This window comes from Enoplosus armatus, chromosome 3 (assembly GCF_043641665.1).
Source record: "Enoplosus armatus isolate fEnoArm2 chromosome 3, fEnoArm2.hap1, whole genome shotgun sequence".
In the NCBI taxonomy this organism is placed as follows: Eukaryota; Metazoa; Chordata; class Actinopteri; order Centrarchiformes; family Enoplosidae; genus Enoplosus; species Enoplosus armatus.
This window is the reverse complement of record NC_092182.1, coordinates 13,226,388-13,244,320: the sequence shown is the minus strand read 5'-3', so window position 1 is coordinate 13,244,320 and position 17,933 is coordinate 13,226,388. Positions and strand designations below refer to the sequence as shown.

At 39.9% G+C, this 17,933-nt stretch overlaps 2 protein-coding genes across 2 annotated transcripts; one reads left to right on the top strand and one right to left on the bottom strand.

Moving 5' to 3' along the window:
- Positions 1-290: 290 nt before the first annotated feature.
- Positions 291-3,076, bottom strand: emc3 (ER membrane protein complex subunit 3). Its single transcript, XM_070902704.1, has 8 exons — positions 2,922-3,076; positions 2,768-2,825; positions 2,560-2,653; positions 2,085-2,189; positions 1,853-1,934; positions 1,650-1,729; positions 1,152-1,234; positions 291-1,049 (listed from the first exon to the last, which is right to left on the bottom strand). The coding sequence occupies exons 1-8, from the start codon at positions 3,074-3,076 to the stop codon at positions 921-923; spliced, it is 786 nt and encodes a 261-aa protein (XP_070758805.1). The 3' UTR covers positions 291-920.
- A 2,065-nt stretch (positions 3,077-5,141) lies between these two features.
- LOC139282565 (RNA-binding protein 5-like) lies at positions 5,142-13,059 on the top strand. Its single transcript, XM_070902334.1, has 24 exons — positions 5,142-5,171; positions 5,256-5,406; positions 5,526-5,669; positions 6,248-6,317; positions 6,647-6,720; positions 7,500-7,577; positions 8,038-8,098; positions 8,205-8,267; positions 8,356-8,516; positions 8,613-8,710; positions 9,060-9,147; positions 9,700-9,768; positions 9,849-9,921; positions 10,014-10,117; positions 10,271-10,400; positions 10,484-10,575; positions 10,698-10,853; positions 10,946-11,095; positions 11,455-11,529; positions 11,634-11,813; positions 12,006-12,080; positions 12,164-12,264; positions 12,352-12,481; positions 12,641-13,059. Exons 1-24 carry the CDS (start codon positions 5,155-5,157, stop codon positions 12,764-12,766), a joined length of 2,466 nt encoding a protein of 821 aa, XP_070758435.1. The 5' UTR covers positions 5,142-5,154; the 3' UTR covers positions 12,767-13,059.
- The last annotated feature ends 4,874 nt before the right edge of the window (positions 13,060-17,933 follow it).

Here is a 17,933-nt window from a genome sequence, read left to right as displayed (position 1 = left end):
GCTCTGCCATCACCACAACCAAACCAGTCAGTCACAGGACAGCCAGATGGCAAGTGTCCTCGGCCCGCAGAGTACCAAAAGGGCTACTTTTCAAAAACGTGTGTAGTGTTTTGACCTCAGAGCATCTTCTGGCGTATCAACAAACCTCGGCACTGACTGAACCTTTGCAAAATGTGACTGCTGACTGATATATTAATCAAATAACTCCGTTGCATGCTTATGGTAATTTAAACATATGTGTTGGTGCATTGCAATAAATAAAACCGGGTATTTAGTCAAAACAGGCTTTATGCTGTACAAAACACAGGGGATTTACATTACAAAACAAACTGTCTACATACATCAAGAACACAATATTTCAATCACACAAACATATTCTCTGCCAATTACTAATCACATCTGGGTCTGCTTCCAACTTTAGCTGCAGCTGACACAGAATGATCTATCTATGATCTAACAAAAGGAGTCATTCAAAATTGTTAAAGCATAATTAATTCAATAAACATCATTCAGACCTGGTAACATGGTAGTGTCCTAGTTTCTTTTAAAACATAATGGTACATATGAAAATCGAAACAGCTAGTCTAGCTGTGCATGACATAAGAAAAAAGAAGCACTAGGTAGTTCACATTCTATTACCTAATGGCATTATGATGGCATACAGTTGCAAGCTAATAATGCATTTTAATAAGCAAAAAGTAACTTAATGTCTCCCAAACATCTCCTTGTCTCAACGGTGAAATAACAAAGCAATGCTTTCTAATATGCATGAGGCAGCAGCAGAACCAGTGTATTTTAAGTCCTTTCAGATATTTTATGGACAGGAATGGAAAGGTAATACATGTGAAATGACAGAAAAAACAAATCCCTGCAATGATCAAAATTCAAATGAATGGCTCCACGTAGAAGTGACCGGGCCGTCAGAAGATACCACTTGGCAGCTCCTTGCTAAACATGCCATCAAAGTCCAGCTCTCTGCTCATCAAATCCTCCTCTACACTCTCCAGTGCCCACTGATGGTCGGTCAGTTCCAGTGCCTCCCACTCAGCCTGAAATCATGGAAAGACATCACATGAGCCACCAAGCAAAGCCCACCCTCATTAATAAATTAATAATAATAATAATAATTACACTGAAACTACATTATATACCTTGAAAGCTTTATTTGTATCTGCAGGCATGGCCATGGCAGCGCCACTCATCTGCTCCTGCATGATCCTCGACTGATCTGCACCTGTGGAGATTGACAAAATAATTATCATTATCAAAATAATATCATTACAGATTTCACCAAACTCACAGGCTTTATTCAGACTATAAGGCTTAACTGATTTGTAAATATCACTGGCCAGGATTAATCTGTAACTAAAACTTAGAAAAACTCAGATTGTGTGTATTGAAATTAGATTTGTTTTTTTGTGTTCATATTCCTGTTCATAGCACGATTATTAACATTAAGAGGTAAAGCTCAGTTGAACAATATTATTAAGAGTGAATCAAATAACTACTTGTAGTATGACAGGGTTCCTATCACTGTTGAACCTTCTGAGAATCAGCATAAGTAGATAAAACATTTTCACATTATCATCAAATTTAACAATTTGGTGCAACAAAAAACTCAAAATGACCTTAAAATGAGCTAAACTTACCATTATCTTGGCCTAGAATTAATGAATACATGCTTCGTAGTCCAAACACGTTCAGGAAATACCACGACGCTGAGCTCACCCTTAAACACACACACAAACAAACAGAACAAATGACAAGAAGGTCACACGCTAGCTTAAGCATTTTGAGATTAATACATAATGACTAATACAGTAAGTCTCTGCAGATTGTTTTATTAGTTTACCAGGAGGCATCCAGTGAGAGCAGCTCTATTCCTTGCTGCAGCATGGGCTTGAAGCGCAGAGTGAGAGGGAAGGGAACCTTAGCTGTGTGAAATAGAGTGCAGAAAGAACTCAATGTAGAATTTCCATGTAAGCAATATCTTATCTGATTGCAAGACTAATTAAAAGTATTTTTTCTGCATGCCACATTCTGCACCACAAGCTGCAAGATCTGTGAGGGAGTGAGATCATTACTTGTTACAAATCCAGAAAAGGTCCAGTTGATCCAGCCTCCAATGAGGATCATAGGAAGCACGTTGGTGACATTTCCTTTCATCATGTCTGTCAGCATGCTGGGATCTGTGAAAAAATAATGTGCAACAAAATGCATTTTTTTTAAATAAATAACAACTGTACAATAAGTTTGCATGTGTCACATTAACAGAATTTTTTGGTAAATACAGACATAAAGCACAAAACACCAGAGAGCTGGACATTTTCATTTACACCAGCAAGAGCTACTGGTTCGCTCTTGCTCTAGTCTGTAGTCTTTTTTTCATACAGGTTGGTTTAGTAGTATTTAATCTTATTTTAGACATAGAATATTATGATATATTATGCCAGTTCTGACAAGATGATATAGACTCCTACTCCTGAAATAATGTCCTCACATGCTCACTGAAGATTGCGTCACCACATCCCGTGTACTGGTAAAAACTTAAAGGATTACCTGTCATTGGAGAGGGTGGAACAACCTTTCTTTTGGTCTTCTTGAAAAATCCGTCTTCTTGATTATTGAAGTAGAACTTCCTCATCAAAAAGGACTAAAACAAAGAGGGATTTTCAGCAACATTTCTGTAGTTGTGACAAATAAATGCAAAGACCAGTGGTTATGTGTTTAATGTGTATTTTAAACAATATAAAGGAAAATTCCCGACCTGTTTGGGAATGTATTTTCCATTTTCTCTGAGAATTCTGCTCCGAATAAGCACCTGGCTGGATTTGGAGATGAAGCATCACATGTTATTTCAAATAAATTGCAGGTGGGTTTTTTTATATATATGGTCCACCTCACAATTGAATATTACATACCTGTCAGAAACCTGTTCTAACGTCAACTTCTTGTCACTTTGAAGAAGAATGGAGACATAATGCCGAATCACCCCGACCAGAAAGGTAATGAAGACAATGGGCAACACCACCCAAAGTCGTATATTGGAGTCCAGCAGAAGCTCCGGCTCAGCCATCCAACCTGGTAGCTTAACTGAGGAGTCAAAGACACACAGCAAGGCGAGCGTAAGAAAAACACGTACAGCAGATAGCAGGCAAGTTTAACACAGCTTTTGTTCGTCTCAAATCTTAAAAGGTAAAGCTCTAACTGATGTGAGGCCTGCTTATTGTAATAGTTTGGTAAATTACACAGTTAAAGGAGCTGTATGTCAAGCTACAACTAAGCCTCGAAACTACAGATGGGTGGGCTGTCAGTACGTTTAGCTAGCTAGCCAGTGTCATTAAGGTAACGTTAATCATACGTATCAAGCTAACGGACTAACGTTGAACAACATAATCTAAACCTGAACTACTTCACAAAGTGGAAACCACATGTTCTTTTCTAAACCAGTAGTAATGATGTATGAAATTACCACAGATTAACACAGCTGACGCTAGCTAATGTTAACGTTAGCCAGCTGGCTACCTTCTTCCTGATGCCCGGGTCACGGTTGGTGGGAGCTGGCGAGTGATCTAAGCGCTGCGACCCCTTCTTGCAGTGTTTTTCCCAGCTGCGAGAGACACAAAATATGCGCTATGTGAGGTAGTTAAATAAATGAAACAATAATTAACAGTTCGCATCCACTGCCGCGGCCATCACGCTGTGGTGTCGGCTCCAGGGATGATAGCAGATTTCTGCTTCTGCAGCTCATCCGCATCTCACCGGGACTGCAGCGCCACCCGGCGGTGATGGGGGAAGCGTCTGCTCCCCAGTGTGACAGCCTGTGGTCCATGGCACTACCGAGGGAGAACAGCACACAGGTAATTTTAGGTGACATGTTGTAGGTTATTTACAATTTTATTTGAAGTTAATAGCATTGTGTGCAGAATTCAAATCATCTTTGATATATATTCTCTGATACATATATAGGAATTAAAGGTAATACAGAGGTAGTACATTAATACATGCAGATATTAATGCAGAGGCTGAAAGGGTTATGTCACACTAAAACAAGATGCAGGATTTTTGCCATCATACATCATGGCAAAAAAAATATATTATTATTCCTCCTAGAGAGCACTTATTTGCGTCTTTGTCCCACTGTGTGTTGAATATTGTATTAGCCAGACTGCACTGTACCAAGTATCATCTAATTCTTGCAAAATCACTCCGATCAGTAGATGGCGGTGATGCACAGTTAATCTGTTTGCTAACGGTCCTATAAAAAACGAGGAATAGTCTTCTGCTGATTGACCGGAAGAACTGGGGAAAAACATCTAAGATAGAAACGAAGAAACCCTCTGTTGTCAGGTTATTATCAGAACTTGCGAAGTGTGTCATTAAAACGGTATGTAACACGAAAGAACACCGTATTGTATTTCTTCTTTCGGCTAACGTAGGCTAGTTATTTAAGGTTACGCTAGCTGACCCATACGGTATCGTCCAAACGTCAAAGCTAACGCCAATCGCACACAGCTGCAGTGGCCTGCTTGCTACTGTTGTAGCAAAGGCCCGCTTGTTTCAGCAGGGTTGTCGCAGACCAGTTATATTGTAGCTTAACCTCCAAAGACCCAAGCTTTATCTTAATTTCTCTTTGCTATTTGGGCTTATTGGGACCTGATAAGTATAAAAACTAAGCATCATCTGTTGACATGATGTAGTTCCACATACCGGGACAATTTTGAATTTCCATATAAGCAGAATTAAGTATTATGGTATAACCCAAAATGTGATGTCCACGCATGTGGATGCCAGGTCTTAGGAGGTTAAGGTCACCTCCATTTGAAACAGCATCAACCTAGTTAGTTCAAACCAGGCCTGGTGTCTTCATCTGTGGCAAGCCTTCCATAAAAATTACTCTGTATAGAAATGTCAAGAAATGTTTTTTTTTTTTATTACTGTTAGAAGTATTCATAACAAATCTGATTTTGAATTACATAAAGTTAATCAAGACAAGTTCCAGTCTGAAGGTATCAATTTGTCAATATCTATCACTCTTTCTGAGGTTTTCCCAGGCTGACATCAAACACTTTGATAGTGATTAAATGGCTTAAAAAAATCTTTTCATTTTTCTCTAGAGCTCCTTGATCAAACGTGTGTCCTCTACACTAAACCATGGGAGCTGATAAAAGGTAAGATTCATGATTCAGTCCACTATAGAAGTGGCACCTAGTCAGTGGATTCATATACTGTATTTGACTGACACTCTTTTTCAGGCTCAGTCGGGGTGAACGTAGTGGAAGATATGGTTCAGATGGGAGGAGCGATGATCAAGAATGGCATGAAAGGCGAGGCAGAGACGTGGAGAGGGATTATGATAGGCGATGGGATGATGACAGACACCAAGAGCACAGAGACAGTCCAGAGGTGAGTGAATAGGAATACCTTTTGTAAGATCATGTTGCTTTCACACCTGTGGCAGAAGAATACAAAACATATTGGTTAGAAATTTAATAATAACATTATTTTTTGTTTGTCTGCAACAGAGGGGCCAAAAACGGCGCAATAGTGACAGATCCGATGATGAATACGATGGGGAATATCCAGACCAGCACTACAAAATGGAGCCGGAGGAGGAGAGCAAGACTATTATGCTGAGGGGTCTCCCTCTGCATGTCATAGAAGATGATGTAAGCTCTGCTCTGAGTCTCTCTAATGCTTTTTAAGGGTAGAGCCACACAGAGCATTGCAAGACAGCAAGGTAGAGCTGCTGCCTTGTGATTACAAGCAAGGAGGGCCAAGCTGTCAGCTCTTAAGGCAAAGTTCAAATCTGTAAACTGACCTGGAATCAGGCATACCTGAGAGCCTTTGTGATTTTAAATAAGTGTAAAATGTAAAAATCGGACGCAGCTTCTGCACTGATCTGCTTCATTCGTTCCGTTTGCAGACTGGCATGACTACTTATCTGCCATCAAGCAGCTGATTGTGGCAGGGTTTTTTTGCTTTTCCATACGTTCTGAGGGTCTGTTCAGGCAACTTTATATAGCTGAGGAAGTTGAATTTGTTAGTGTTAATGTTAATGTTCAGTGCTTTTTTTTTGTGTGGCCTGACTAACGTAGCAAGGAAAAGGCAGCTGACCATTTCTAAAAATGAACAAATAGCATGAAGTTTGATAGTGTTAGCTTGATGTTATTGAAATTGATTGCGTAATGTTGTAAAAAGCATTTTTTTCTTCAGATGAATTTCATCCTCTGCCTCCATCTTCCAGATCCGCTCAGCGCTTGAGCAGCTGCAGGGGCCCCACCCTATGGAAATCCGCTTGATGAGGAAAAGGAGAGGTGAGTGTCGCTGTTCAGAGGAGTTTCTCTCGTTCACCTCCATGCTCTGTCTTGTGTCCCACTTTACCTCCTTTGTTGCTATCCCTCGGGGAAAAAAAGCCTCATATTACAACTGTTAGAGGATTCTGTGTGCCACATAGATTGTCTGGTTTTGATGATGTGGCCTGGTGAGGAGGTAACTGTACGTACTATACCTCTACCATTTTTGTACAGACATTACATGCTATGGTAAACAAAATGTACCACCACAAGCCCATTGTGAGTTTGAATGTTGCGCCAAAGCATTCTTACTAACACACCTCCCGTCTATATTTGAATACTGTTTCTAGGTATAAGCCGAGGTTTCGCCTTCGTGGAGTTTTATCGCTTGCAAGATTCTACCCGATGGATGGAGACCAATCAGGTTGCCTCAACAATCACCAAGTTTAGAGTCATTCTTGGAGATTAGAGCCCCAATAAACCGACACATGAGTGACTGATCATTGAGAGTTGTGCAGCATTTGCAATAATCAAAGCTAAAAACTGTTGGTATTTAGTTGGAGAACTGTATCATAACCTTGGTCATACAAAACTGTGATATCAGAAGTAAATATTTTTGATATCGCACTTGGTTGATTTAATTTTATAAGTATACAGAAGCTTTTTCAGCCAGAATAAAAGTCTTTCCACTGCTTAGTTTACTGTATGTTGTGAATTCAGTGTCGTTTCACTATATACTCTCTGTTCTGTTAAAATTATTAAACAAGATACTATGCAGACAATATTTATGAAGAGTATACTTCCTGTTCACAGTATTCGTGTTTAGTCCTGTGGTTCCAAAGCACATTCTGCTCCAGCTCAGTCACTTGGATATTTTCTCATCTCCATTTAAAATCCGAAGACTGAGAAGAGAAGAGTGAGAGAGGGACAAGCTGGCAGCACTCCGTTCCCAAACACTAAGAACCTTTTTTTTTTTTTTAACTCATTCCCTTGTACACAGAACAGCAGCTTTCTCTTTCTGAACTTGTCTGTCTGCCTCTGTTCCCTTCCCCGAGACACTCTACTGAAGCGAGTGTAAGCCTAGCCTCGCTTTCCCGTTCCAGCTGCTCTCACTCATGAGGTGGGGTAGCGGCAGGACCTCACCTGCCTCTTTGGCTTAAGTATGTCACAATTTGAAATAATTGGTGGTTTTTGACTTCACAGAACAAGTTGGTGATCCAGGGGAAAACCATTGCTCTGAACTACAGGAGACAGAATTCTGAAAAATGGCTTTGCAACGCAGTGAGTCTAATTTCTAACTAGTGACTTCAAGTAACTTTATTTCCCATTTTCATTTGCATTTGAGTACAAGCATACAGTTTTTACAGTCAAAAGAAAAACACACGAAACAAAGGAGGATTGGGGAGTAATGAGTAGTTAATACAGAACATATCTGGGTTTGAGTTAAAAAAACTTAAATACATTTTAAAAGTACAAAAAAATAAATAAAAACTAAGTTCAAAAATACCTTAGTATATACAATAAGTGAGCACATGTACTAGGTTTCACCAGCAGGCCTACTGCACATGGACTCTGTAACAGTTGTGCTAGTATGACAATGTTATGCACCAATGTGTAAATAAGTGAGCAGTGCATGTGTTCTTTATGTACCACACTGTAAACACAGAATATTTCTCTCTTTTTGTACTTAAAAAAAACAAAAAAAAAACACAACTAAAACATTGTCACTGGTTTATCTCAGTGTGGTGTGTTCAGTTTCCGGAATAAGCTGAAGTGTTTCAGGTGTGGAGCAGCCAGAGTTGGTGAGTTATTACTTCAAAGTATATTTTTTGTCCTGCACTGTTTTCGTGGCTTGCACCAACTAATGGTTACCTATGTGTCACTCTACTTTGTCATTGCTGAGTATAGATCGGGAGTCAGCGGGGCTAAATTGTTTAAAGTCTCAACAGCAAGAAGATTGCAATGGAGACAGTGAGTGTTTTTCAGCACATATTCAAATAGTGCATTCCTCTAGTAAACATATTCTGCATTTATTCATGAATACTGTTTTTATTTACAGCAATAATTTTGAGAAACATTGCCCCTCTCTCAACTGTTGATGGGATTTTGACTGTACTGGCCCCCTATTTCAACCTGTCAGCAGGCAACATCCGCCTCATCAAAGACAAGCAGACAGGACAGAATAGAGGCTTTGCCTTTGTTCAGCTCTCATCTCCCTTGGTATGTTATTTTTGTAGTCCGTATGTAGTAAGTGGGTATGTTTCTTTTGGGGTTGTACGCATGTGTGACAATCTTCCGTCTTCACTTTATGTTTAGGAAGCTTCTCAGCTGCTCACTGTTCTCCAGAGCCTTCAGCCACCTTTAAAACTGGATGGAAAAACAATCGGTGTGGATTATGCCAAAAGTCCTAGGAAGTGAGTCATACACACACACTCGTACTGTTTGATTCAGCTTTCTATGAATAGAATATAGTGCATGTAAGCTCTTTTGGATTTGCACTGTGTGAACTGCACCATATGGGAAGTTTTATCCCCACATAGCTATTCATTTGTTTTGTCGTACACTAAAATGTATTAAAATTGTTCGCTTGGTTCACTTATTCTAAATTTACATTCATAATCACATTTTTGGATCTCAAATCAGGATCTTGTACGCAGGTTTATTATTCATATGCCAGTATAGTTAAAGCAAATAGAGGACTCATTTTCATCCTGTTTATGCTGCAAAATGAGGGTTTAACTAATCGCTCTGTGTCCTTTCCAGAGACTCCGTTCAGCCTGATGGGATCAGAGCCAGTGCTCTCTCCGTTGCCAGCACCGCCATTGCTGCTGCTCAGTGGTCATCCAGCCAGGTATCAGGCTTTTACTTGTGCTGTTTTGTATTTCTAAGTAGTTTTTAATTTGATTACAATTCCTTGAACTAAGTGGTGTGACATTAAAGTAAGGCAAAGAACACTTGTGGCCTGAAATGCTAAAAGGTGGTGTGAGAATAAATGTGTTAACACATGTTAAACACGGGGGGAAAAGCATTTTAGTGATTTCTCTAAAAGAATGAAGTGTTTCGACATGAGTATGCAGATGCGTTTGTGTTTTGAATGTGATTTATCAAGACTGAAGGTGATTGTGTGCAAGAAAAGCTGGAATTAATCAGACATCCTTGCGGAGACGGCATCTTTAAATCAAATGACTGAGAAAAAACTCCAGCACAGCGTCAGCATGGTGAAGTGTCAACAGCTCTCGCTGGCCGTAGACATAAAAGAACATTTCTAACACAGTTTTATATGGGGGCCAGAGGAACTTAACCATATGGAAGTGGGTGTTGATTCTCAGTGGGATTGCCTGTACTCGCCAGGTTCTTGTGTGTTGTTACTGACTTTGCTCTGATCCCTGTGTTTTTTCTGTAGTTGCAGCACGGTTCAGGTACCACCTCTGACCACATTACTCTTCCAGAGAGCTATGCACAGCAAACACCGGTCAGTTCACAGTCTACTTTATTGTGACAGTGACTTTAAAAGGGAGACCAGTGACTGATGTGTTTTTCCCGCTGATGTAGGGACAGAATTATCAAGTATGGCAGCAGCAGCCTGTAGGATTGGCCCCTGTCACTGGAGATGGATTACTCGGAGGTAATAAGAGGTGTCAATCCCTCAGAGATATTTGGACAGGTTTTTATATTAAGACTGAAATTGCTAATTGTGTCATAACCAATTGTCTTTAGCTGCTCCAGAAATGAAGACATCGATCCCTGCAGCCACAGGTGTTGTCATATCCCAGACGGCTCAGCTTTACCAGCCTGTCATTATCGGCCAGCCTGCCATACAGGTAGACTGTGTATTAACATGGCACCCATGTACTGCAAACACAACTATTAATTGTATAATTTACCACTCTGGTGTTGTATGGTTGGTGGATGCAAAGGCTAATCTTGATTTTTTTTTTTTTTTTAAATCTTATTTTTTTCCCCCTCACTCTCAGTCACATCAATTAGTGAGGCCCGTTGATGCAGCACAACACACTGCTAGTGTTAGCACTGCATCACTGGTAACACCAGCAGATTCCACTGTTGCAGCTACTGCCTGTGCTGCCCCCACTACTAACACAACAGGTGAGATTAGTTAGCTACAGAATGGCCCCTCTGTATGTGAAATCTGATTTATAAAGCATGTTTTGTTTCATATGTGTCTGTAGCTGCCCCTGACACCTCCACATACCAGTATGACGAGGCTTCAGGCTACTATTACAATCCACAGACTGGCCTGTACTATGATCCCAGCAGCCAAGTATGTATTCTGTGGTCTTAATGGAGAATACTACCAAACACTATGCATTTGTATGTCAGTTTTTATTAGTTAATTTTATCCAAAGCTGTTGATACAGTTTTTCTTATGCTTGTCATCAACAGTACTACTATAACTCTGAGACTCAGCAGTACCTCTACTGGGACAGTGAGAAGCAGACATACATCCCTGTAGCGGCTGAATCAAACGCAAGCACAGAGCAAGTGTCCAAAGGGCCCAGAGAGAAAAAAGAAAAGGCCAAAATCAAGTCTGCACAGCAGGTAAATGCTACTTAAAAGGTCCAATTTGGACCAATATGGCTCATGTCTTGTCATTTAAGTGATATCTGTACTGACAGTTAATACAATTGCAGATCGCAAAAGACATGGCACGTTGGGCAAAAAGCTTCAATAAGCAAAAAGAAAGTTTTAAAAGCGGCTTCCAAGGTTTAGGACCGTCCAAGGAGGAAGACAGGAAGGAGTCTGCAGCTGCCGATGCAGGCTTCTTTCTCTTTGAGAAAAAGGTATTTAGTTGTCACGACTAGGCCTCAGTATGTTTGGTATTGGATTAGTGTCAAAGCACACTTCAAACAGTATGAATGTAGACTTAGAGTGGGCTAAGTGGGAAGTCACATTTATCCTGCTCAATTATTTTATATATAATTATTTTATATATATATATACATATATACTTTCTTTTTTTTTCTAAGCAAACTTAACATCAAAATGACTAACATCATAACTGACTCTCTCACCAGCCTCTAAAATATTATAAATCAGTAGCTTTTTATTCATAATGAACATAAAATGAGAGACTGGCCTTTGTGTTGTGGACAATCGTGTGATAATATAGCTTGTATGTATTTTTTTGCTTTCTTTTTAGCAAATGGGAGGCTGTGACGTGTCATCTCTCATGACCGAACAATTCAGGATCACACAGCAGGACGCTTCAGCTAAGGTTTGTTTGTGCCTTTACCTTCATTTCCCCACTCTGCAATTATTCATAAAAATAAATTCCATGACACTTCACTTCATAAAACTTTATCCGTTTTCACCTACCAGAGTGGTCTGCTTGCTGCTTACAACGGAGACAGCGACACAGAGGAGGGCGGCTCAGACAGAGCAGCGTATGAAGAGGGAAAAATAACAGACTGGAAGGGGATGGTTTGTCTGCTGTGTCGACGGCAGTTCCCCACCAAAGAGGCTCTGCTGCGTCACCAGCAGCTCTCTGACCTCCACAAGGTGAGGATGGTGAAACAGCAGGCCTTTAATCTGCAAGTAGCTATGAATATTCTGCCATCTGTTCAATGTATAAAGCTTCATTACAATATGAGAAGGACATTATTGGTCTTATAGTGCCTTGAGTATATATGTGAATATCACATTTACTTTGCACATGATTTGGCAGTTAAATGTTGCTTTCAATTGTTTTAGCAAAACCTAGAAATTCAGAAAAGATCAAAACTCACAGAAGCTGACCTGGAGGAGCTGGAGAGGAAAGAAATCGAGGTATTTGGCTGAATAATTTATACCTACCAGTGATTTTTGCAATGAGGACACATTCAATTAAGTTTCATGGTGGTTTTTAACAGCTGAAATACAGAGACAGAGCTGCAGAGAGAAGGGAGAAGTACGGTGTTCCTGAACCTCCTACTCCTAAAAAGAAATTCTATCAACCGCCAACCCCGACAGTGTAAGTGTAATAGTTTAATCTGACTGCCAACCAACTGGGACATTTCATTTTTATTTTTTAACATCTCCCGTCATTCACCTTCAACAGAAACTATGAACAGCCCACCAAAGACGGCCTAACAAGTGATAATATTGGGAACAAAATGTTGCAAGCGATGGGCTGGCAGGAAGGCAAAGGTCTGGGGCGCCACCAACAGGGCATCACAGCTCCCATCTCGGTGAGGAGGCCAACAACAATCCTGTCCTGTGTTCTCATCCTAACAGATGGAATATGCATGTCGATGTGTTCTTTTTCACTCACAAAACAATTAGCAGTGTTACCTGAGGGCTACCTGTGTCCAATCTGGCTCCTCTAATGACTCTGCCTCTTCCCACAGGCTTCGTTAAGGACCAAGGGCACAGGCTTGGGTATTAAAGGAAGCTCATATGAACTCTCAGCATCCGACACCTACAAGGATGCTGTTCGTAAGGCCATGTTCTCACGCTTCACTGAGATGGAGTGAACTGGAGAGAGGGAAAGTAATCATGCTGAACTGGGAAATTCTCATTTTGTGGCCAAATGATCCTACAGTGAAAAGGACCCCCATGTACAGACTGAAACTATGTCTATTTTCTCCATGTATATAAAATGTAGTTTTGTTTTGTATATAGCTAGATATTTTGTCACCCAAAAGTTTTCAGTTGAATGAACATGTAAATATTGTATAGTGTTTGTACATAAAATTATGTGAACCTGCTGAGGTTTTTGTTTCTGTGAGAACCAAGGTGACAATTAAACCCGACCTTTGTGCTCAACAATACTTGTCTGCAAAATGTTTTCTCCCTTTACAAGAAATGTCTCGTCATGAGATGAATAACCTAATAGAGAATGGAAAACATGCCCTATATGTAAAGTTCCATGCTGATATAACAGGATATTGAACAGTTCATTGCATTGCAGCTTTTCATCATCACTGGTAATGTCGTCAATATAGGACTCAAACCTAACCCTAACCCTTCAGCCTCGGCTATGGTTTTGTTGTACGCTATGTTCCCTAAATCCATGTATAGCTGTGCTTTAAGAAAATAATGAACTGTATCTGGGCTTTACAGAGCTGTCGAAAGTATGTAAAAGGTAAACATACTGTAGTGACTTGGTTGTCCAGCCTGGAACAACTTCTCTGTGTTTCATCCATTAAATCCACAATCCGAGGCTGGTCTTGTTTATAAAATGCTCATTTAATTTGCTTTGCACTCATTTTGAATTAGCCATTGAATCTGCTGTTATTCATGTCCATGTGGCCAATTTTACAGGCTTGTGTCTCTCTTCCCTGATCAAGATGTTAGATATACTGAGACAATCTCTCAACATACATTTCCCTGGTTAAGATGAATCTCCATCCCTCAGCCACCTCTGGCTATGTTGTCTGTTATTTCTGTTAGACCCTCTTTGGCTGCCTTCATATCCTCTTTCCCGAGGCGTAATGGCTGGCATGTTGCACCAGCTCTCACTTCAGTGGTAATGCCAGTGTTTTTGAAGATGCCCCATAGTATCTTTGTTATGTTTGTTCGGGTCATTCCATCTCTGCTATTTCCTGCAAGAACTGAGGGGAAGCTTGGGGATAGACTGGTGTTTGAAGCCACAGAGATACAGCACAGTAGCTCCTGCCACCTTAATGGATGTGTATTCTTTAACTCTTTAATGACAAATGTCCAGATTGGAGTTGTTAGGAGAAATGGAGTTTCTCATTCACTTTAACAATTTGGACCAACATTCAAATGTAAGCTTCCAGAGATTTTATTGTAGAACTAATATATATAATCTGCTTTTTTTAAATGTGACATGTAGATCAACCCTGTTGTATTTTAAAGTGCAAACATTCACTCTCATCCTCATCACTAGGGGGCAGTGTCACTTTTAGAAGGAATTTCTTCAACCTTTCACCATTAAACACGATGACAAAATGACAAAAAACTTTACAATTATTCATTTAACCTATCATTACAACTATTCTCTAACATATCAAAATTTAGTTAGAAAATATTTATTTCCAAAATTGTACATTAATTATGTCAAAAATATATATTTATGCTGATAATTTGAGCGCCTTTTATGTGTAATTGCTTGTCAGATCAAATCTTTTCTCCATCTTGCTGTGATTGTAGTTTTATATCTGTGCTGCTGCCTACATTAGCACTGCCTGTCCCACAGTGACATGATGATGTCCTCACTGCTGCTGGGCACAGGGTGGGGTGGAGACGGGGGGGATTAACATCACTGGTGTTATAATACAACAATCACAATGGTACGGCTAGAGATTAATTTGAATCACTTCCATTTGCTTTTCCTGAAGAAATCCCCCCTCCCTACAATCAGGATTTGATACGTTATTGTACCAGGTGACACAGAAAGGAAGGATGTACTTCTTAGCCAGGTTTCCTCTTGAGTGACAGCCGAACAGTGCAGATTAACTAACCCTGTAGTAGCAGAATGACAGCTTTGATCTCCCTGTTGATTAATACTGCAGCACAAAGTGAACGGTGCTCACTGTCTCACGGGGACTCTTGTGAATGCCTACTCAGTTTTCACATGGCACTGGCTCAGCTTTCCAGAATCTGTGTCAGTTGACTAAGCCGTTTTGCATAACACAGTCAGCGGCCACGCTGAATAAAAACTGTGAGAGGATGAGGTTGGCATATGTACACCATGTCCCAAATATATAGAGAATGTGCTATGAATACCATTTCAGCAAATGCACCGTAGTCCTGGAAACAGCCTAGTTCTTAAAGTTCATGCACGTCTGGATGGTGAAGATGTAGATATTAGATTCAAGTTGAACAGATCTTATATTCTTGCTCTTGTCATGTATTACTGTGCCGCTTTGGAGCAGGTCAGATAACTTAAATAATGGCCTTTGCATCAGCAAGTACTCCGTGCCTTTTACATTTCACCTCTATAACAGACTACAGAGCAACAAAACCAATTTCCCTCGATGAAACTCAATCTTGCTGTCTAAATGTTCAAAAAAAGATCTCAAACGGCTGAGATTACACTTATAGTTTTAATACAGGTGTCTGTGCAGCAAGAGGAAAGGATGCATTTAAAACTAGGGCACGAAAACAGACAACAACAACAGAACATTCTTTGTGAATTGTCTGGTTAAATGAACGCCAATGAACGCCAAGCAGCAGCTTAACAGATACTTTGCTTTTAATGAGGGCATAGGAGACGGCAACAAAAAAAAGTGGTAGTTGGCTTGGGAGTATTAATAAGTAAGGCAGATGTAGCATAATGAGAAGGAACCAAAATGGGAGCTGAAACAACTGCATCTTCAAATAATCTTTATAAGTCATTTAAATTCAGTTACATTAGAAATCGGTGGTGACTTGCTTCAGTTGCACCGGAGACTCACCTGGATTGACAGACAGCAGGAATGCAAGTTGGCAGAGACATACCACACACACACACACACACACACACACACACACACACACACACACACACACACACACACACACACACACCTCAAGTACACAACACCTTTCATGCATGTTGAGTTTGGTCTCTTTCGCTGTAGGATATTTCCAGTCACAACCAGTAGCTATTTATTGATATTATTTCCCAGAATATTCTATCCTAGTTCTTTGTTTTGGAATGAATTTATTACACTAAATAAACAATATCATCATTAACAATGTTCAATGTCTTATTGCTGAAAACCATGGCTTTCAATTTTTATTAATTTTACAAATGTGCCCCCTTTCTTTGAATCTCTATCCTCAGTGTGGCTCATGTAGGGTCTCTGCTGATCCTGCTCAGCCTTTAGAGAGTAATTCATATTCCATATAAAATCTCTATTAACTGTGTATGTACAAATGTGAATTAAGTCAGTGTTGCCCGTTTAAACAGGGAAACTCTGTATGCTGTCAGTTGGATTATGGTGAAGCAGCACTGATCCAAAGGACACACTGTACAGTGTCGTGTTTGTCTACATCTAAAATGTTTGTGTTCCTTTTCCTCAGGGATCTAAAAGGAAATACATCTAAGACTATACTCGGAGCAAATGCATGACAAACAGAAGAACCCACACTGGTAATGCACTTGTCTCATGCAGACAAGTCATTTAGAACTCCGACCAGCTGTCCAAACAGAAGAAAGCCGAATTCAATAACCGAGGAACTTCCAAACATTTGTTTAGACGGAGTTTAGATGTATTATTGATTCTTACCATTCATAATGTGAGGCATGTCTACTTTATTGTTTACTTATAATTCCAAAAATGTTTTGGATATTTATCCCATGGGGCCCTTAAGACAACTTTCTGATAACATCTGTTTGGAGTTTTTTTACGTTGATAATTTAGCCCGTTTTAAGAATGCCCCAGTATTATGCACAGGAAATCTTAATGAAATCAGCTCTCACAAGTCAAACTTGGAAGATTATTTTTTTAACTAGTTATGTATTCTCTTGATAAAGTGTTGATGATGTAACTCAGTGAAATTGCATCGCCACACAAAGTTCATGCAGAGTTAATTTCTGTAGCAGGAGACTCTCGTTTGGGACTTACCTTGTCACATGAGCCATTCATGGCTCCTGCAGGTGCCACAGCTTCGTGGTGCAGACAGTGGTTCCCCAAGGCGTCACTGCGCAGCTGGCAAAGGGATGAAATTTGATGAGTGGTTGGTAAAAGTTTGATGAGCTTAAGGAGAAGCTGAAAGGCTGTGAGAATCCCCTTAATAGGAGCTGTTCATTGAGTGCAATCCAATTTGGGACATATTCTGTTTGAGTGAAAAACAGATGTGGGGATAATAAGATGTAGACATAAACTGTAAGTTGTCAAAGATACGCAACAGTTAACGATATTTTGATGTAGAGTCTACAGCCTTGGTAGCAGCTCTGTGAGGCTGTACTTATGTGCAGTTGTGCTTTGAGCTAAATGCTCACATTTACATGATAACACGCTCATATGCTAACATGCTGATGTTTAGCAGGTATAATGCTTATCATATTCACCATCTTAGTTGAGCGTGTTAGCATGCTAATTACCACTAAACACAAAGTACATCTGAGGCTGATGCGATTTGCATTAGTTTTGCAGGTATTTTGTCATGAAAATGTTTGGAAGAATTAAAATCTTGATCTGCTGATGGTGTTAGATGAAAAGTCAGAAGATGACCAAAGTTATTACAAAGTTAATACAATATGTGTTCCCCAAATTTCATGGCAATCCATCTTAGAGTTGTTGAAACATTTCACTCAAAACCACAAATTTCAACCTTAAGGTGGCATTAGAGGAAAAGTCAGGGAATCGCAATAGTCTGTACTATTCATCATCTGGGGGCCATGAACAAATATTTGGTGCCAATCCTTTCAGTAGATGTTGAGATATTTCACTGGATAAGTGAGAGATTTAACACGGTAGAGGAAAAGTCAGAGGATGAGCAAAGACATTAGGATTCATCCTCTGGGCAGCATGAATGTCTGTACCAAATTGAATGGCAATCCATCCAATAGGTGTTAAGACATTTCAGTCTGGACCAAAGTGGTGGACAGACCAACAGACATTCCCGTCCAAAAAAATGTTTTATTATGAACTTCATGGTAAACACAAAACGACAGCAGAACATTTTATGTCAAGACTTTCAACAATTCTGAAATGGAAAAGTTTTAATCCATGTGTGCGGGACAAA